At 33.0% G+C, this 22,831-nt stretch overlaps 1 protein-coding gene across 1 annotated transcript; it reads right to left on the bottom strand.

Annotated features, from left to right (window-relative positions):
- Positions 1-1,157: 1,157 nt before the first annotated feature.
- LOC129918134 (protein transport protein Sec24A) lies at positions 1,158-22,208 on the bottom strand. The gene is made up of 14 exons (XM_055998506.1): positions 21,665-22,208; positions 8,203-9,579; positions 8,035-8,137; positions 7,844-7,970; positions 7,666-7,775; positions 6,417-6,648; positions 6,196-6,353; positions 5,911-6,136; positions 5,595-5,848; positions 5,160-5,525; positions 4,887-5,101; positions 4,727-4,824; positions 4,521-4,659; positions 1,158-1,524 (listed from the first exon to the last, which is right to left on the bottom strand). Exons 2-14 carry the CDS (start codon positions 9,522-9,524, stop codon positions 1,413-1,415), a joined length of 3,462 nt encoding a protein of 1,153 aa, XP_055854481.1. The 5' UTR covers positions 9,525-9,579; positions 21,665-22,208; the 3' UTR covers positions 1,158-1,412.
- Between the last annotated feature and the right edge of the window lie 623 nt (positions 22,209-22,831).

The raw sequence follows: 22,831 nt of genomic DNA, 5'->3' as shown, positions 1-22,831 counted from the left end.
AACCCGCTTTTCCTAATCTTTTAGAAACTTTTTTGAGAATTTCAAGGCGTTTTTCAGACGAATCTGTGACGATGATGAGGTCATCTAAGTTAAACAAAAACGAAAGATTCTAAATTGGGAACGTCGTCAATAAACCTATGCCATGTAAACGGAGAAATTTAGGCCGAAAAGGCATTCTTCTTCCCGGTACAGTAAAGACTTTCGCGATTCTTCCTCCAAAGATATCTGCCAGTCCCAGCATGGAGATATACTTTGCGTTTCAAAGTTTGTCCAAAATAATCCAAACTTAAAATGATAAAAATTAATTTCATACATCAGTGAGTAATATTCCTTTTATTGTTTAAAATGATAAAGTTTCTCTTTCACAGTAAATACAATCAATTATAATAATAATAATAATTACTCTATTTGGGTTTAGGTAAGCTATTTTTCTTTTTTTTTTAAACCATTTATATAAACTTGATATATCTACTAATAATTACAAATGAAATAGTATAGTTTTTTAAACTAAAAAAATATTACAACGATGAATATATTTTAAATTGATCATAAAATAAAGACACAGTTGAAAAAAAAAATTAATTATTTAATAAAAAACAACTAAAGCAACTAAAAATATAAAAGAAAAACAAAAATTTTAAAATAAATTACACAAGAAAACACAGTGGACCATTTTTAATATTATTTACAAGATAAACATGTTTTTTTTTTTTTTAAATAAATTATTATTAAAACCGAAAAAGTTCTTATATAGAAGGTATAGCGATTTCAAAGCGCTTTAGCCAATTCCGTATGACCTTACTGCATGCATTTTTATCATTCCTCATTAGAAGGAATATAAATTAACAAATTGACTCTTAAACAAATAAACTTTTAACTTTAACAAATTTTGTATTTTCTCTTTTTCTTAATTTCATGATCAAATCTCTGCTTCTATTGAAAAGTTGGTTGTTATAGGAGTAGAATAGAATAGAATTTCAGCAAAAGTAAATAATAGAGGATAAGGTCTCTAAATAACATACCCACTGACATTTACTTTTAAAATATAATATAATCGTAGTTATAATATAAGTTCCAAATGCGGATTCCAAATAAATAATTTTCACACATGGGAGCGTTTGTTTTTATTTTTTTTTTTTGCTTTTTTCATTTTGGGGTTTTAAATTTCTCATCACTTCAATAAATTTTGTTGGTTTTCTTAAATTTCTAGCTAAATTTTCGCTTTGCTTCGTAAATACATAAATGTTTCTTTTGTTTATATTTTTTTTTTCTTCTTTTTTTATTATTGTTTTTATCATAACATTTGTATCTCTTTTATTTATTTTTTCTTTTAGTTTTACACAAATGTAGTTTTTTTTTTTATTTTACTCGATATTTATTATACTAGTTTATTTAGTTAAGCTTATAAAGTACTACTTCACCTGAGTCCGTATGTGTTGCAAAAATTCATAATATGATAAACTAGATTCACTTCGATCATCCACAAGTTTTTCAATAAATGTTGGTTTCGCCGTACTTGTATCCCTGAAAATAAATTGAAAAGCCAAGTTTGAGTAAATGAAAAGTGCAATGAGCATTGATATCAAGTTTTGAAAAATTATGGAAGTGTGCATATGAAAAATGTTTAGATTGATTCTTTTTTATTGCATTACACCGTGGAGTCAATTAACTAGGTTAGGTTAGGTAGAAATGGCTGTCAGGAAAACGACTGATAAACTTAGACCACTTATTGGTCCGTTGTGATACCATGATTTTGCAAGAAAACTCGTCACTAATTAAACCAGTTGGAGCTTTTAATGAAGCGGTTAAGGTTGAAGACTTCAGTATTAATTAGTTCACTAGTATCTTCTAAGAAGTATTTTTTTAAGTATAATTTACGTCTACAGACAGGACATGAGCAAGGAAGATGTTGCATTGTTTCTTCTTCTTCCTCATCAAAGCAACTTCTACAGAAGTCGTTTGAGACTTCTACAGAAGTCGTTTGAGACTTCGCCAAGTCTTATGGCGTGTCCACTTATGAGGCAGTGGCAGTCAATTAACCAAATAACCCCAATTTTGTTTTAATTTGCCCTCCATTTCTAATTAGAATTCTAATCCTACGGGATTAATTTCTTGAAGAAATCCATACAAATTATTAATATACATACATATACATATGTATACATACAAAATGTTTTTGAGGTAAAAATAAGATTCAATCATTTGTGTAACCAAAAAGCAATTTTTTAAAGTTTTAACTTGGAGGTCACTGTGGCGTATGTGGAATATTTCTTTCTGTGGAAAAAATTATGATTAATAAAAATGTTTCCATTTCAAGGGAATTATTTAAACCAGTTGATTCTTCTTTTCTCATTTCTTGCCTTAAATAAAATAAGTAGTTACTTTTATGTTGATTTTACTTAAATGAAAAACCAAACAACACAATTTATTAAGTAAATAGATAATAATTATATTGGGAAGACTTTTGAGTTTGAGTCTTATATTACACATTTTTGGGAGCGAGTTGTTTCCCATTTTTTTTTTAAACATAAGCAAAAACGCAAAATGGAAATGGTGCTTTTAGATACCCGAAACCATAAAATCCAAATTATTTTATTTTTTTTATTTTTGTCAAAAGAGAGTTGTCTTCAGGTCATTTTAACCATTTGGGTGACAATTACACATGCAAGAATTGCGTAAGGAATAGAATATGAATAGTTTTATATTCTATATTACATTAGTTTTGAGAATTCTGAAACCAAACAATTGAACTGGAAAAAGTGGCCCATATTTCTTGAAATTTGGTGCAGATAATTTGTTTGTATTTCCTTTTTGTTTTTTTTATTTGGGTCTAGCAGCTTAAAATTGTCTCATGATAGTTCTTAGTCTAATCATAAATACTGATACTGAAAAATGTATGCTTAATGATAAAATCTGTCGATAGTTTTAAAAACTAGTTGTTGAAACCAATAGTTATGTAAATTTCACAAGAAGACAATAATAGAGAAGCTCTGGTCAATCATTGATCACAGCATGCAACTTCGCTAAAAGGGCTAATTTGGTTGTCTAGTAAACCATATACTTTTTAAAACGGACTGATAATATGAACTTCGGAAAATTGTTTAAGCTTTGTGGAATGGAGTAGAATCGTGTTGGAATGTTAGATTCTAACAAACAGGCTTTACAACTTCTTTAACCCTTTGCTCCCGGCAAAAAATACAAATATTTTGAAAAAAAGTTTTGGTATTTTCTAATTACACACTAAAATGAAAAAATAATGATTGTACTAGTAATAACATTGTATAAGGAATGTTTTGAGCTGAGAGTACAAAAGGAGAAGTCTATTTTTTAGTAAAAAAAAAACTAACAAAGTAATTAATAGGTGGTTTCATGCTGAAACCACTAGGAAGCAAAGGGTTAAAAGAGTAGTTTGATAAAATTGGGTGAAGTTTTAACTCTTTCTTTTTAAAAATTAAGGAATGAACTGTGACGCTTTTTAAAATGTCGAAGTATACAGGGTGTCCGGTAAAAAATGGATAAGCCTGAAATGGCTGATAGCTTAACTTTGGACTGTACTAAAACCAAATAGAAAAAATTTCTATCCAAATGCATGGATTCCATCAGTTTTTTTGATCAGTCATATTTTACAATAATTCTTCGAATACATTGCCATAAAAAAAATTTTTAAACCGTTGAATATTGGCTATAAAAAAGTAATTTAGCTTTTTTTAATGCAAAGTAGATTGTCCTGATATTTAATTTGTGGACTCTGATTTAAAATGTTGGTTTATATGAAATAAAATAAAATTGGTGCAAACAATTGAGATTAACTCCGACGAATCCTACTCATATTGGACTATACAGGGTGTCCCAAAAGTTAACGTCGAAACGAAAACGGTAGATAGGGTAGGTAGTGACAGTTATCAGAAAATAATTAAAAAAATCGCAGCCATATATTTTGTGAGTTATGGGCATTTGAAAAAAAGTCGAAAAAATGGTCACCCTGTGACGGTTATTCATGTGCCGTGACTACAAATCTTAAGAAAAAAATTTTTATCTCGGTTATTTATGGAATATTTTCAACAATGTTATACCTTTTTGAAAAGAGAATTGAACACACCAGCTTTTAAGGTAACTTGCCGAAACATCGTAGTGTATTTTTTTTACACTACGGTTCATTGAATTAGAGCCATGTAAATTTTTTTAGTACTTAGTTGGGCAAAAAAGTAATTTTTGCTTTAAAACTGATGCAGCTGAGTTAAAGTTTTTGAATGCATTTGGTAGCAGGGTTATTCAAGGTTCCGTAACAAAAGAAAAAAATGAGAAAACTTAAGATTTGTAGTAGGCACATGAAAAACCGTCACAGGGTGACCATTTTTTCTACTTTTTTCAAATGCCCATAACTCACAAAATATATGGCTGCGATTTTTTTTATTATTTTTCTGATAACTGTCACCACCTACCCTATCTACCGTTTTCGTTTCGACGTTAACTTTTGGGACACCCTGTATAGATAAAATTTACACATTACAGTTACTTACCTTATGATTTGTATAAGTGGTGGATATGGCTTATCGTCATTTAATTTCAACATAAATCGTTTAAGCGCAGTACTTTCGGGACTATTTATTGTTGGCAAACCATAACAATAATCTGGTAGTTCTGATGTTGATTTAATACCTAAAATAAACATATTTTTTTTATATTAAATTGCATCAATTTTATTTTAAGAAAATTTTATTCTTACCAAAAACATTTTCCAGAATATTAGTTGGAACATTAAGGCCAACATAAATAATTATCAGTCTTCCACAATCTAACAAGAATATTGAACGCGAATCGAGGCTAAAAAGAAAACAAAAAACTATAAGAACATTTTAAAACAAAACCTATTTAGTGCATCTTACAATTCAGCTGATAATTGTAATCTTGGCAAATCAGCAATATTATCATCATCGTCATCGGTATCGTTTGAATTTTGCAGATTATAAAACAAACTGTCAATATGATAGAACTCAGGATAAATGTACTTCATTAGTTGATCCAGGGGTAAAGTCTTGCATTCATCCATTGCAAAGACACGATCATCCAATCGTGTACTAGTGCCAACACGAAATGCGGGCTATAAACAAAACATTTTTACTTAAGCAAAGTATCTCCAAATGAATAAGCTATCTTACGTGTTTTAGTAAAGCTAAAATGTACAAAGGTAACAGTGCCAAATTTCGTGGAGCAATCAATCCGCCCTGGCCAGAGGGTAGATTCTGTGCCAATTTGAATGCACTTAAGATATCGACAGTTACGTTTATGAAGGCTTCCCGAGCATCGGCTACATTTGACGAAATTGACCGATCAACAGCCATTTTTGATAGCAATCCAATAATTGCTTCTTGATCGGCCGAATGCATTACTTCGGACAAACTGGCCGTAACTGGAAGGCATAGGGTGTGCACACGAATACGACGTTCTCCTTCGCTATTCGTGTAGAGTAGAGCTGCTTGGAAGCATATCGTTTTAACATCTGTAAGTGATTCTTCATACGATATCTGTTGAAGATTGATACAAAAGTTATTACAAAACTCTTGATTAAGGAAATTGTTTTTTTATAAACTTACTTGCATGCCATAGCCAGCATCAGGATTGACATTTGGTAAAGAAAGAAGGTCTGTCGATCGTACAAAGAAGTTTCCATGGAATGTATGAACTTGAAGACCCCGCGTACAGCGAATCCGCATAACAGCTTCGAAACCAATCTTTCTGACTAAATATCTTTTGAAGCATTGTTTGAATGAATCAACATGTTGCGGTTTGGTCTTTTGGTACAGTGGGAAATGATGAACTGCTCCACCGCTGTGTTTACTGATGCCAGCTTAAAAACGATAATCAAATTTATCAAATGATGAATTCAAAATCTTTATAATGAACGCTTACATATTGTAGCAAGATCACTATATTGCTGATTGAGTAAAAATAGATCGACAGCTATCTGATAACCAGAGCATTCGAGAGCGTATCTTTTGTAAAAATCTGTGGCCGGGTTTAAGTGTGCAACATCCTTGGCTGAACGATTATTTGGATCTTCACGCGCCTCTAGAGCACCAGGACCTTTGTTTGGAAGGCATGTTTGAAACACGGTTATTCGTCCACCAGATGCTTGCTGAAATAAAAATGTATACATAAAAAAAAAAAACCATTAAAAAGAAAAAGACTATTTACCATTAATTTGTAAGCAACTTGTAAAGCAGCTCCAAGTGCTGAGCCAGGATCATGAGTACCTGCAAATCTTTCAGGCAATTGTACCAACAAGTCTTTAACCAAGTCTTTGCATTCCTTCAAATTAACCAATAGATTATCCGGTCGTGGAAGGAATGGATCTGAAAAAATTGATTCATGTCAAATATACTCTTTAAGGAAACCCAAGATTTAAAGAAACTTACCATCGATGTCAATTAAAGTCATTTCATGAGGTTGATTGTAACCCTCTGCCATGCTATAGAAATGTACTTCACTATTATATGCAATGAAACCAACTTGAGCACGTGCATCACCGGGCATATCGGTTAAATGTTTTGACAAAACATTACACGCATTTTCAAGATAACCACTTTGTTGGGCAATTATCGAGACATCGAAAAGGAACAAATAAATCGCTGGCTGGGGTGGCCTTAACTGTAAAAAGAAGAAGAAATAGATGGATTAGACTTGTAAAAAAAGTCGACGATAATGTCAATTGCGGCACTTTGAACACACTTTGTACACACGAAATAGTTTCACCATTTTCATCACTGTATAATACAAAGGAGAAACATTATTTTCTTTTGGAGTTTGTTTATTTTGTTTAAGTATATCAATAGGTAACAGAATAGGCTAATGTGCAAATTTTTAATGATGTGAAATTTTGTAAATGGCGGCGTAGTTCAGGATGATAGTAAAATCCTGTGCTCCCATCGGGCGACCAACTGACTTCTACAGTTTTTAACCGATTGAGCTGAAATTTTGTGTGGAGCTTTCTCTCTTAGGCGCTTAAGCTTTCGAGAGACCGCATTAAAAGTTGTACAGAATAAACAAACAAAGTTAATGAGTAAACAAAAAATTGAAACAACAACAAATCGCTAGATTTTACTAAAAAAAATATTATGATTGAGGAAAAAACAAACAAGGAAATTAAATGAACGTTAAAATGAAATGAATATGCAACTATAAACTGCGTTGAACAATTTTTTTAAATTATTTATGCGCCTCAGAAAAAATAAACAAAGCTGCGACCGTCATTTGTGACGAAAAAAAGTGTTTTTCAAGAAGAAAACTGCAGCTATTTAAAAAAAATGTAGTCACACCCACGTACAAAAATACCCCAGGAGAGAAAATCTCTTACAGGCTCTCTTAAACGTTTTTAGAGATTCCTCCATATTTTCGGAAGTTTGTTTTCCGATAATTCCGGAATGGTTACTATTTTATAGTTTTATCATTTACATCGACTTGGAAGAATCTGAAAAAGAATGTCTTTTTGTCGGACAAAAGACTACTATCTAAAACTTTTTGTGGGTTTCGGGTTATAAATGTTGGTTCATAACCGGCAACTTAGATTTGTAGCGCTATCTAGAGTTCTTGGCATCAGGTAGCCGAGTTAATGTATGTAGTTAAGGTAGTTACGAGAGATATTTCAAAATATATATATTATCTTACCATATACTCAGATGGGGCTATAAATTCAATAGTACTAGCACGAACTTCAGGCCTTCGTGTAACATCTCCGTAGGTTTTGGTGGCCGGATCGAATTGGAAATCGTCAGGCACTGTAAAATAATAAACAAAACTGCAATGTTCAAAAAGATGTTTCATATTAATAAAAAAAAGAACTTACATTCGTTGACTCTATAACATAAATTACATTTCCACATTTTGCTATCTACAAAGTAGACAAATGGATTTATATATGTCCTGCATAAGCGACATCTAACAATATTTGGACACTGGATAACTGGTAGGCTCTAAAAACGAAACACAGTCATAATTAAATTTATGAATGCATTTAGGACTCTCCTGAAGACTTACATTAACATCACGAAATGGATGAATTAAAATACCAAGTGGCAGTCTTGACTTTTGAAGTAATGAATTACTTTCTGGTATCTTAGTAACGGTACATCGCATAATACTGAAAAAGATTTCAAAATTAAGAACATTATTTGTGAAATCAAAAACTCTGGAAAAAAAACTTACTTGGGATGGCAATTGATGGATTCGTGGAACTGATTGTGCAGAGTAATTTTTGGCAATGGCAATGTTGCCGGCGATAATACATGACGATTCTGCATAAGATCCACAGTATCATGGCCCCAAAGACTATTGAATCCCTGTTTGACTACACTGGGATATGCACCTTGCTGACCAGGATTTTGTGGGCCATTCGTTGGTTGTGGTGCCATTGGCTGTTGTTGGTAGACTTGCTGTGGATAAGCTTGAGGCTGCTGTTGCTGTTGCTGTAGTGGTGGTGGTACCTTTTGTTGTTGAGGATACATCGGTCGACGTGCTGTCATTGGTGCTGACTGCTGTTGTTGCTGTTGAGTTTCTGCTGCCATTTGTGGTGGAACCATATTATTATTCAGTTGACTCTGATTGAATGCATTTGGAAAGGGAGCGGAACTTGTTGGAGGATAATTGGCATTTTGTGGTGTTGTAGCAAATTGTGGTGCAGGAGGTGTTGGATATGGCGCCGGTTGTGCTGGCATTGCGGTCCGAATCAACGGCGAACTCGATGTACCGTAAGCATTAGGCTGTGCAGTGGGGCCTCTTGGAATTTGCCCTTGACTAGGAGGCTGTTGGAAGGCGCTTCCTGGGGTTGTATTTAATGCTGATGTCTTAAAGTTTCCCTGGAAATTTTGTGGGAAATGCGATGGACTACTGACAGTTGTTGTCGTTGTTGGTGCAGGTCGCATTTGTGGACCTGGACCATTGGTAGGTCTGCTGCCCATAGAAAGGTTTTGCATACTATTGCTGAGATTGTTGGCAGGAGCCATTGGATTCTGCTGAGATACAGGCATCCTTTGTTGCTGCTGCTGTTGTTGTGCAAAATGATTAGGTGAACCAGTTAATGCTGGTGATGCGGTTCGCGATGAGTTGACACTATTACCACCACCACCATTTGTTAATGGCACTCCGGTAGGGGGCCTTAAATGTCCAGGTAGATTACCTTGCATTCCATGTACTTGTGGCCCATTGCCATATGCCGTCGATGTTGGTGGCTGAGCTGAGGCAAGCGGACCTGAAGCAGTTACTGGTGCAGACACCGGTTGTGGGGTGTACTGCGAAGTTGGTGGCATAAATTGGTTCATGCTTGGCATTGCCTTCGATGTTGGAGGGAAATTATTTTGCATGGTTTTTATTGGTTGTGGCTGTTGTGGTTGTTGTGGTTGTTGTTGTTGTCCAACTGACTGCATTGATTGTTGACTCATTCCATTGACCATCATCATGTTGCCACTTCCAGAAGATAACTGCTGTGGCTGTGGTGGTGGTGGATAGTTTGCATTTGAAAATGACGACATTTTATTGTTTTTCTAATTAATCCAATTAATTTGTAGCATGCGTACAGTTATAGACCTGAAAGAGATAAACGATATGATAAGTGACATTGAATATCGCAATGAAACAAGGTTTAGTACACTCGCTATTGATAAAAGTAAAGCGTGTGAATTTTTTTAGTTTTTGGTTGCCTGATTGGAGTCGCGTAGAGATAAGAATTTTTTCGTAAGTATAGATTATGATAGAGTGTTTTGCAGAATCAATTAGTAGTTTTTAAGGGGTTATATCTAGTTGTAAGTGCGAAAAAACGTTCTTTTTTGTGGATTTTTTGTGCAGAGGCATTTAATTATATAAACTTAAAGAATACATGTACATATCGCACCCTCAGTGCAAAAGAGCGAGAACTCAAAAAAGTTCATTTCGAGAAAACGCTTCTGCAAAATACATACTGACTCTAAACTTTCCCCTACTTCCATGGGACAGCAATTTCCATAATGTCAAAGCTTTATTACAAGAACCATTATGTTTATTTTGTACTTTTAATAAATTTATTTTTTTAAATTGTTTAAATTATGCGGTATAGCAAATTTAATGTATTAAAAGAATTCGCTGTGTATTTAAAAAAAATATTGGGTTCCGTTATTTTTGTAGTAGATCTCTTGAAAGACCTTCAAAAAAATTGTGTCTGGCGGTGAGCAAGATATCTCTGATCCAAATCACCTAAAATTATAAAAACCAAAAAAAATCATTTCCAGGATAGACGAATGCAGGTACCTAATGAAAGAAGGAATATTTTTTCACGAAAATTTTCACTTTAAAGTGGCTTAAAAAATCGAATTATTGTCAAAAACCTAATTCCTTCGTTCATTACCTGACAAAAGTATCTAAGAAGATCGTGTAAAAATTTCAAGCCGATCGGGACTTTAGGATAAATTTTGCTCACTGACTTTGAAAACACAGTTTCGAGAAAAACGGGTTTTAAAATTTTTGGTGTGTTCAATTCTCTTTTCAAAATGATATAACATTGTTGAGAATATTCCATAAATAACCGAGATAAAATTTTTTTCTTAAGAAATCCGACTTTTTTACTAGGTAATTTTTCCATATTATTTTAGTTTTTGTATTCTGAAAGGTTCTGAAAGGGTGTTTCCTAGAAAACTCAAATTTTACGAAATTTGTATATGACAGGTACCTTTATTTTATTTCAGAGAAGCAGCACTGAAAATAGGTTTAAATTATTTGAGAAAAATTAATGCTAGAGTTTTTAAAGTGAGAAAAAAAAATCATAAACCTTAATGAATTTGAATTAATAAAAAATTAGCAGATATTTTCTTATTCTTGAATCATCAATATTATCAGTCATTAGATTATTTAAACTTTAATCTTTAATAAGAGCCAGGATAGCGTATTTACTAAATAAAATTGTAGAAAGAGAACCTTGCAAAAATAAACAATCTATTAGTTAGTAACGTTTGTTAAATGCACTCACAAATACAAACTTATATTGCAATGAAGTTGTTTTGATAACTAAAATTAAACTTTGATATCTTACGTCATAGATCGTTATAGTAAGTAATTATATATTATAAAATTATAATTGCTATGTTAAAGTTTGTAAGCAAGTACTATTTACAAAAAGGGGTAAACACGGAAGTTTTCTAAAAAAAAAAAACCTAGACAACGATAACCGACAACCTTAATCATGAACTACGTTTTGCTACTATTTTACGATATGGAAAATATTAATTGGATAAACACAATGACAAAAATATCGAGGCAAATATGAAATAGTAAACAAGCAAACATATGTGTACGTTGAGTAATATCTGTTTTTTGTGTTTTATTTCAATAACACCATGCGGTTTGATTCCGCACGTGTTGCAAAAAAAAAACAATTGTTAGAAAATGGTGTTTAGGAATTATGTATTTATCCAAACAGATTTGATCTTTTAATGTTATCTTTCAAACCACTTGTATGTATTTATTATACACGGCTAGCCATAATTTAATGACGTATATACCATTTCTGATTTTAGATTTAATTTGATAATAAAACAATGTCACTAATTTTTCGTGAAATTAAAAAATGTGGTTTACTAGTAAGTACCTTGCGTGCGGACATATGGAGTGAATATCAACTCAGCCCATGTCATTTCTTTCGAATGTATGTTTTTAAACCGCAGCAGAAACCTGTTTTTTAAGTAAATTCTTTGATCCCGTTTTAGATAGAGTTAGTGTCGCCAGAGGTCTGGGTTCATATCCCATCCTCCTGTGCACTTTTCATTGTGTAGAGACATTATAAAAAGTCTGTTTATCTCACTGACATTGTCAAGTTTATGTGATGATATTGATATGGGGAGAAAATGCAACAAGCTGTTAATGAGACAAAGAATTCTATTTTATTAACTTAGACAAATCGTCACGATATTCACATAAAAATAGTCAAAATCGCTTCAAAACCTGATGGGTTGCTTGAAAGGAAGATTATTCAACTAATAATCGCTCGCTCGAAAAGTTCGAACATCGATACACAAATCCGAATAGTTTTCCAAATTAATGATTTTCAATTGACAATTAAATGCAGTTAGCAATTAGACAACTAGTGAAGGGTAAACAGTAAATAGACATGCAAAAACAGTTAACATGGATTTTTGAATGAAAGAGATGTTAACTACAATATGACTAAGATACAGATCAGCAATCATTTTTTATGTTTGTCTATCAAAAAGCAAATAATTGTGATTAAAGTCAAGCGACTGAGCGTGTAGGTGCTTTTACTCGTGTTTTTTCTAACACTCTGTAGTTACTCACTTTTTATTTTATTCGCAAAACAAAATAAAATCACACAAGTAAGTATTTGTTTTGTTTTGTTTTGTTTTTATTTTTCGAATAAAATCGAGAAATGATCTTTTCTCAATTTTCTTATAAAATATTGTTTCATTGTCTTCTTAATATAAATTTAAAAAATCGATATTTAAAATTTGTTTTAGGTTCAATGACACAAATTATAAACTTAATTTCAAATCTTTTGTTTCGACTCCGAACACTGACTTTTTCTTCTTTTGTATAATGATAATACATGCATTGAAAATTTTAATTAAAAAAAAAACATCTGGAGCAGACTAACACCAAGCTTAGATTCGATTTATTGTTCAACATTTGTGGAAACAGCATTTAATTTAATTTTTAATAATTTAACAAACATAATGATTTTAAATCGATAATTACTGCCACAATGCAGCAGCGCATGCAAAGGTAGGAATTAATAAAGTACCCATCTTAGAGCGCTGTATACTATTTTGAAATTTTTCAACTTTGACAATGACACAATTAATTCAAGATAAAGTAAATTGCGTTGTGGCTGTGGTAAATGGATGTGTCGTTAAACCCAAAATATAAATAAATCCAGAGAAGTTCGCAAATGCCGGTACGATTTATTTCTTTTTGTTAATAGGACTGATGCTGAGTGCATTAAAATCTAAGACTTTGTTTTCTTGGCAAAGCTATCCGCAGTAGGATTTCCCAAATACTAACATTGAACAAAAATTTGTATGTAGGCACCATTGAGAGGAAAACGTAAACTTATACAATTCGTCATAATTCTGTCCGCAGCTTGGTTTAGTTTCTATTCTTATCGGCAGTTGCGTCTTTATTTTGTAATGCATGTAAACGCCAACTGCGGATACGGATAGCAATGGCAAAAAAAAAACACAGCTATTGTCTTAGATTTGCAAATTTGAATCATCCAGCTGCACTAGAGACCTTTAAAGACAAAAACCCAACATGCTTTAACATCAGTTTGCTGATAAAAAATTAAGAGCTTGTTTCACAATATAATGAATTTCTTTCAAGTACGTCACTTCATATTTTATTCTCAATAAAATACATCAGAAAAAAACAACAAGTTCCAAGTAGGTTAATTGAAAGAAAATCAGATATTGTGAAATAAGCCCTTAAGTATTTAAGTTCAACACAACTTTCGTATATGTAAGCAAATAGGTAGAAATGCAGAAAGGTTAATCACTTATTTTATTTATACTTAGCCTTCAAAAGTTGAATTTGAAAGTTCGTTCATCAAATATAAAATTTGAATTCAAGGTAAAGAGTACCTACATTAAGTGATGTTTTTTTTTTTTTTTATTTTTTAAAATAATGTAAAGAAATTATGCAGATTAAGAATTAAGTAAGTTAAAAAAAAAAACATTTTATCAAAGTTTTGTTAGTGAGATAACGTTTGTTTGTCATCTATTGAATAAGCTGTTCCGCATTCTTACAAAGTATAGAAATACATTTTTATCAGTATGTTCATTTGTATCTTTATAAATTCTGTCCTGATTCGTTTTATTTATAAAAAATTTTCAAAGTCATGATGACACGAGACAACATTAAAAGAAAAAGAACATAGGCAACATTCCAAGTGTGATTGCGTATAATAAAAGATATGTCACTTAACTATGTGAAGTCGATCAGTTATGATTAATCATAAATAGGTATACTGAAATTCCCCTTTCACTTTCATTCAGAAAACTACAACAATTATCATACAATAAAAATAATTTTTATTAATCAGTTCTCATCAATGGTATTATTGTTCTATAAATGCTGTTTGTCTGTATTCAGAAATGTCTACGCAAACACAAAACCCGCATTTATGTACATACATTAACAAAATAAAAGACAACTGATTAACCTACAATAAGCAGGTTATGAGATTTAAACAGATATGAGAACGTGGATGAAAAAAAAACACTAAATGGAAAGTGACAAAACAAGTTATAAACAAATTTTGCATGCTTATTTCCAAGCCATAATTATTTAATAACTTTTACTTTTTTATCAAAACAAGAAGACAAAATAAAATTAGTGGAACAAATATGGTAATACTTAAATAAATTTCCGAATTTGTAATATGTTAGTGGGTAAAGTAATTACATTACAAAAAAGACGTTACGACTTAAGAATATTTAATGTATGCTAGACTATAAGGTAAAAATATGTCTAATGTCCTTTGGCCGAGACCTGAAATTAAATTCTGAATTTTTAGAGGCTTTGATTGGTCAGGTGACATTTCTTTCTGACCAATCAGAGCTTCTAAAAATTCAGAACTTAAACTTATGCGGCTTTGAGTTGGATCGTCATACCTTTTAAGGACTGAAGTCAGTTAAAATGGTCAACAAAACTTACAAGGATAGTGTTTGAAAATGCATTCAGATTACTCAAGAGAAAATTCAGGAGAAATAACAAGACCGGACAAAGAAACTTGAATTAAGTTGTTAGTGCGTTTTGCTCAATTTCAGCAACGCCAACCAAATCTACATCAAACTGAAAAACCAACTCCTGAGGAAAATATGTTAGAGCATAACAGCCCAATTTCTTTGAAAATAGACGAGAAAGACTATTCAATTAATTAAATATCATTTAGTAAAAAGAATAACATTGCTTATTCCAAACTTTTATTTAAACTTTCGTTCCTATTTTTTGAAGAGTTATTTTTACTACCTCCAACAACAACAACGATGTAACACGATCAGGAAAGTTTATCAAAAATCAGTTTCACATATTTTTCATTTCTTTGGACATAAAAGAACTCAAATTTGAACTCAGAAACATTTCAATCAACTAAATAGAGCAAGTATTTTGAAAATGGCATCGTTTAATATTTAGGAAAGCAGGACATTTCGTTAAATTAATAGAAGTTCCTTTAAAAGGTTCACGTTCTAATAAGGCGTTAGTTTGGGAGTTGTAAGTACCCTTGTGTAGATCTTTTCAGCCTTTGATAGACATTACGAACACCACCAGTGCCATTGTAAACCTTAATAATGATTCTCATGACATACCTATTCATATCATGGCTCTTGATATATATAACATCAAAGTGACTAAGAAATTTAGAAACAAAAACAGAAATGTCAAGAAAGATGACCCAAGAAACTATACAAAACAAAAATTGTAATGTCTATCATTGATTAACATAATCTTTTATAAAAATAATGAAATTCAATTATTCTTTCATTGTTTGGTTTCCCCGAGGAAATTCCAAACAATGATTATTATGATGATTCAGCTTGAAAATTTATAAATGTTGTGGTCAGTGTTGCAGTTTTGTATTTTGTTTTATTCAGCCAATATTTTTTGTAGTATCAGTAATGAATTAATCAAGCAACCTTGCACGTCCAAATCCAACCAACAAACTAAACTTTCGAGGTCAGTGTCACACAATGCCACTGACACTTAAACAACAACAAAAAATAAATAATAAAATAAATAAAATTCATTCAACAACACTCGAATCGAATCTATTTTCATATAGTCAAGAAGAGCTCATTTAGCTTATCGCGATAGAGAAGCATAGGCCTAAGCACTCAGTCGGAAGTTGGAATGAAATTAAGTTTAATAAACACTCCACGCACTGACCACTGAGTGCCAGCTAGCTAGGTATGCCTCTCTCATCGTTAACCTATCTATCTTTCTATAATGTACAGTGCTGTTCGAAAAATTTTGGTCAAACATTTTATTAACTTTTTCGAGATCATGTCTAGTAGTTTAGGAAGGCTACGTGTTTTTTAGCAATAGGTAGCAACATATCGTTCAAACACAGTATAAAAGTTGATATTATTATCAATATGAACTGCATTTGGCTCGTGATAGCAGTCCATAACGAACCGAAGTGATTTACTGAAAAAAAAATGTTAAAAATCACTATTACTATTTACAAATTACAACGCACATAAATGTACGAAGTACAGACATTTAACAGCACGGGCGACTGAGACCATTTGGCTGAGACAACACAAGACACAAAAGAGAGACAGATAGAAGCAAAGAAAGAACATATAAGATAGAACTACATGGCACAGAGAAGGAGACATCGTTGAAAATTGTCTCATATTATCGCAAAAAACTTCTGAGACGACCGTTGGGCTCAAACCCACAATGCCCATCTACCTATTACTCTCCGCCATGGCCACCTGCTCGTTAAAAATCAGTTTGGAACATAGAGCCAATAATTTGCGTCTGTCACGTCTCAATTTGACAACACTTGAAATTTATAAAAGACTGAATAATGTTAAACAAACCGTGGCGTGGAAAAATATCGTGAGACCGTAAGTACTAGCATGAAAAAAGGCTCAGGGAGGTCAAAAAAGACGACCCCAGTGGAAGATGGTTTTTTGGTATTGTACAATCGTCGGCATCGATTCAAGACTTCAGTTGACCTTAAAAACGATCTGTGTCGTTACAGACAAGCTGGACTTAGAGCACTCAAGCCGATACTAAAGCTGGATTTTCCAACATGACATGATGATTTGGAACAAGGTCATCTTTTTCGACGAATCAAAATTCAAGCCCCTTGTTGGAGATGGGAGGATCATTGCGCGAAGAGAACCAAAAGAAAAACTAAGCTCTGATTGCATTTTACGGATGCCCCCTTTAACTGAAAGTGTGATGGTGTGGAAATGCTTCTTTGGAGATGAAAAAGGTGGAATGGTCTTTCTAGAATCCAAAGTTAGTGAAAAAGTTTACCTTCAAGTCTTGGAAAATGTATTGGAGCCCACGATGCTACAGTTTTTTTGGGGATACTTGCAGATTCATTTTTCAACAGGACAATACGTCTTGTCATACAGCCAAAATTAATTATAATATACGATTTGAACAGCATAATATAGCAAAATCTCATTAAAAAATATTAGTCTAAGAGCCCGCAGCAAATTTTAGGAGTGGAGGTATAACCAAAATGGGAGTATGCAGTTTTATAGCCCTTTGCGTTCTTATAACGAATTCAAAAGTCTGGCACCTTTCAATCGCGGTTTTATATATGGTTTCCGAGGGGTTAAATATCGCGAGTTTTCCAATTAATGTGAGCAGGCTAAATTAACACAAAATCACCGTCTAATTGTAAGGACTGATGCACTGTCACGATGAATAGAACTAAAGATATAAGCTCTTTAAACTAACTATAAGTGCACTATTTTTGGAGAGTTCTGAATTTAAAAAAAAAAAAAAAAACAAACAAAAAATTAAGAAGAAAAGTCTCAAAAACAGCTGTTTAAACAGCTTATATCTTGAGTTCTTTTCAACGCATCGTCAATGTCTTAATGCAAAGGGGAAGTGACAGAGCATCAGTCCTTATACCTATTCAGAATGTGATTTTGTGTCAATTTAGCCTGCCCACATTAATTGGAAAGCTGCCACACATTTTGGTTATACCTCCACTCCCAAAATTTTCTGTGGGCTCTCGTTCTATATCAGAGATCCAAATGAGTATGTTCGAACCTGTTCGAACAATTTCAATTTTTTAAATGATCATTCGTGCTCGATCGTTTTCTCTCTATACTCGTAAATCATCTTACTCATAAATAAAAATACTCACCAACAAAACCATACAAATTGTTTGAACTCTTGAGTTTACTCGATCCTCAATACCCACGGACAAAATTACTCGTAAACAGATTGACTGTTCATAAACACTAGGCTTTACTCGAAATGATCGAAAGTGATCGAAAGTGTTCGAACGTGATCGAAAAATCATGAACAGTTTAAACAATGAAAACAACCACTTCCAATTTCTACGCCCTATAGGTACCTGTTGCATATTTATTTTTTATATTTAGGTTTGGATGGTTGGTTGTTTGCGGTACAACTGCAATTAAAGCAGATTATTTTAATTTTACAATTGTGGTTTCAGAAAGGGTTCATCATTGATTGAGTAAATAAAAAAGTAATTAGTCGTTAGGTAACAATACAAATGTGTTAGTGGGGAGTGCCCAGTTAATTTGTGCAGGTAGGTGCGTAATAGAATCATATCCTTAAAAAATATGCAATAATGCGATTTGGGATGATTGTTTTTAAAACAAATTACTATTTTTTCGTGTAGGTATACTGGGGAAATTACAAATCTGCATAAAAGGGTAAAAGGGAAAGTTATAAATGAAATATTTTAGTTCAAAAGCTGATACATATCTTGCGAAAATAATATTTAAATAGTTATCTTTTGAGTTCATTTAAAAAAGTAATAATTTTATAAAAAAAAAACAATGGAAGAACAAAGTATAAGGTTAAATCTTAATAATAATATATACAAGTGTCATAATTTTTAACTTAATTTAATTTATTCAATTTTTTGTATCTAACATTAATGCCCGTCGTACACCTAGCGTTCAACGCATTCAACGCGAATTTAAAATATTAATTATAAAAAAAACGACGCCACTATACGTATTTCGTTTAGCAGCGATCTCCAACTGTCTAAAACTCGTCGTTGTTTGAATATAATTGAAAGCACCATCAATTAGAATTTAAGTTTTAAAATTTGCGTTGAATGCGTTGAGCGCTAGGTGTACGACGGGCATAAGTTTTATTTAATTTTTCTTTTTTTTGTATTTCGGTGATTTAATTTTATTCTAATATGTTTTTCTTCTTGTCAAATTAATTAATTTAAATAAAACAAATGTAACTTGCTTTTGTGTACCAAACTGATTCTCTTTTTATTTATGCTCAAAGAAAAACCACCCTCGAACACTATGAACATTTCCTTTCCAGTTCGAGTAAATTCGATCACATTGATCATGAACAGAAAAATGATCGTTTGAGCTCGTTTGTAGGATTACTTACGAGTCATCATACTCGTAAACAGGAAAGCTCGAACATATTTGAGTTGTGTTGATTTTGTTTGTTCGAGATCGTTTTTTTCGAGTAAGTACTCGATGTTCGTAAACAATACTCGACTCGTTTGGTTCTCTGGGTTAGGTTAGGTTAGGTTGAACGGGGTGATAATCCGACAAGTCGAGTTATCCCACTCGGATCTCGATGGATCCATTGTGATCCCCAGTGTTAGGGTGGGCAGGAGTGAGGATAGGTAAGGGAAGGGTTTAGGGAATTAGGTGTTGGAATTAGTGTTGTGGGCCTCCCTGAAACATCCTGATATTTGGATAAATTTCATTATGTTTTTCAGTGGCAAGGACGAGACGTCATCTAACTCATCGAAAAAGTAATCTCCGAGAGTTGTTTTCCTACTTTTTGCTAAGCTGGGGCATTCACAAAGGAAGTGGTATGAGCCCTCCTCCGCCTCTTTGTCTTGACACCCTCTACATAAGTCTGATGAGACAATACCCATTCTACACATGTGGGTTCCCATTGAGTTGTGACCTGTAAGGATACCAATCAATAGGGACAACTGAGGCCTGCTTAGCTAAAGTATGGTTTCAGTTTTGTTCTTAGAAATGGTCGGCCACAGATTTCTTGAAACACGACAGATTTCAAGAGCTGACCATCTATCGTTTGCAGAGTTCAAGAAGCTTTGCTTTATTCTGCTTTTTTCGTGTTCCATTGGCATAAGCGCCCATGAAACGGTTTGGCACGGATCAAGTGTTGATCCTGTTTTGGCCAATTCATCTGCCCTTTCATTCCCCTGTATATCACGATGTCCTGGTACCCATCGAAGGGTAACTATGTTCGTTATGTTTAGGGACCTTAGTGTCTTACGACACCGGTCAACTAGTTTGGACTTTGTGATAATAGAGGAAATGGCTTTGATTGCTGCCTGGCTGTCTATAAAAATATCAATATTTTTGTTCTTTAAATTGAGTGCGGAGAGTATGTTAGCTGCTTCGCAAACTGCAAAAACTTCCGCTTGAAAAAAACTACAGAAGTCAGGGAGTTTCAGTGATTTGTTTATGGGAGGGTTATCTGAAAAGATGTCTGACCCTACGCCTAGGTCTGTTTTAGACTCGTCAGTGAAAACCGAGACATGATCTGCAATAATGACCCTGTTTGACTCCCAGAGTTCCCTTGTAGGGAAGTCTGTTAGCGCTACTAGGTTGAAATCATTGAATGGAAGATTATAGTCAGTTTGAATGTTACTTGCAACATAGTTCATTATTATTTTATGGCCCAAGTGGCCCCCTTTCCAGTTCTTGCCCTCCTTCAAACGAAGGGCATAAGTGCCGATTATTTTGTAAAAAGGTCGATCGGGGCAAGTGAAAGGAATGTTTCTAGGGCTGATGTGGGTGTAGTTCTCATGGCACTAGTGGTACCTATACACGCGAGTCTCTGAATTTTGGTCATAGTTTTAAGGTTGACTGTTTTATCTAGGGCTGGCCACCAGACCAGGCATGCATAAGTCAGAATTGGCCTTATAATGGCTGTATACATCCAATGAATCGTTTTGGGATTGGGCCCCCATTTTTTATCAAAAATTCTACTACAGGTGTAAAAGGCAATAGAGGCTTTCTTTTCACGTTCTTTTATATTTTCTTTCCAATTAAGTTTTCTATCGATTATCAACCCAAGATATTTAGCTTTACCAGTAATGGTGAGAGGAGTCCCATTTATTGTGGGAGGGTTAATTTTTGGGATATTTCTTTTCCTAGTAAATAATACTAGTTCTGTTTTAAGTGGGTTTACATTGAGACCGCAGCCTGTGGCCCAGTTGTTGAGCTTGTTAAGGGCTGTTTGAAGAAGATCTCGCAGGGTCGGAACAAATTTTCCCGAGGCCATGATGATAATGTCGTCGGCATAAGCTCTCTGGGTTATATGTTGTTATTTCAAAAAATTTGACAAAATTCGATAAAAAAGTTTGACCAAAATTTTTCGAACGGCACTGTAAATATATTTAGTCATTCTCGAATATCTGAAAAAGTATATTCCCATGGCGAGGGTGAATCGCACAAACTAAAACCCCGGAATAGATGACCCTTTATTAAGTATTTATAATATGGAACACCAATCTAGGTCAAATGTTTTATAATGAAAAAAAAATCGCAAAAAAAACAATTGCCTTTAATTGAATGTGTAGTTTTTTACCTGTCATCTAGTAGAAATGAGTAGGCAAGTACTTCGATATCATTCAGAAGTCTATTAATCTAGTAAGCTCTTCTTTATGATAATGACCCTTTTCCCACCGAAGACTTTTAAATAATTATACTTGAAGAGAATTTGAATTTTATGTGTGTCAACGCAGTTTTTCTGAATCTTAACAAATTGATTACTATCCCCTTTTTGAACAAAGCAAAGAAGAACTTTGATCTTAATGTAGTCTTGGCATTTCTAATTGGACCAGACCTTAAAAAAGCTCCTCATCACCTACTTCGAACAGAGAACCCACATCTTTTTATCATTTTTCTGAGTTTGGAGAAAAAAGAAAGAATTGAATGAAAATGAGACTCACCCTTAACAATTCATTACACACAATAAAATCGTGTTTTTTTTTGTATTATTTTAATAAAAAGAAGCCTGCTGAAAAGTGAGTGAGCACCTCTCCAATTGGTTTTAATTTTCTTGCTGCTGCTGGGAGCTTCTTCTTTTATTGTTTATTAATTCCGATTGTCGTTGATGATGAATTAAATATCCGCAAAGAGAATTTATTAAAAAAAAAGAGAGCGGAACACACTACTTTTTTTTTTTTTAGAATAATTTTTTTGGAGGACGAGACGACAACGACGATGGAGTTGTCCGTGACAGAGCGAAAAAAAAAATTAATTGATTTTCGTCGTTTTATTGCCAATTTTGAAGTTGATTTTTCAGACACTTGCAAAAGCTTAAGTTATATCACGTTTATGGGAATTTATTAAGAATTTAATGCTGAATCTATTTTATATGGTTTTTAAAATATTAACATTTTAGTTTCTTTTCGGACAAACAAAATTAAAACCACGGCAGTTTCTTCACACTCGTCACACAGAGTTTTTTTTTACGTACGCGAGAAAACTTCAAGTAAATTTTTTTTTAGATGGCAAAAATGGGCACATTTTGACGTGGCCGAAGGCGAAAGGAGCGACATCTGTTGGGTTTATATGTGGTACGGATGCTCAGTGAGTGATGCCAAACTAATTATATTTAGTTTACTTTTTTTAAGAACTACTTTTTTATTTAATTAATCGATTTGGTTTTTACTTTACTTTTTGGAAATATAATGATGGTGCTAGTAAAACAAATGCGAAATTTGTATTTATTTTGGTAAAACTAGATTGAAATGAGTTGATTTCTTTTTATTTTGGTTTTATTTCATGTTGATGTGCATCAATTTTAGATGAAAAATAAAAACATTTAATCCCCCAACAAATAATTTTGCTTCTGTAAAGCCTTACAGGTGTTTCTATAGCTTCTGTAAATCTTTATAGAAGCAAAATTGTAATTTGGATCTGCTTTTTCTATCGAAATATTTTTTATTGAACCAAAACTGAGTTCCTATTTCGGTAAGCAGATGGCTTTTGTTTGTCGGTAGGGAGGAAAAGAATTGATGAGTTGGCGAATAAACAAATATGAGCGAAAACGATATGAAAAAAAAGCAGTTTCTATTTTGATCCAAATCGTTTTATTTTGTAATCATGATCTA

Source organism: Episyrphus balteatus, chromosome 1 (assembly GCF_945859705.1).
Source record: "Episyrphus balteatus chromosome 1, idEpiBalt1.1, whole genome shotgun sequence".
Classification (NCBI taxonomy): domain Eukaryota; kingdom Metazoa; phylum Arthropoda; class Insecta; order Diptera; family Syrphidae; genus Episyrphus; species Episyrphus balteatus.
Note: the sequence above shows the minus strand (reverse complement) of the source record. Positions and strands in the feature narration are given on the sequence as shown.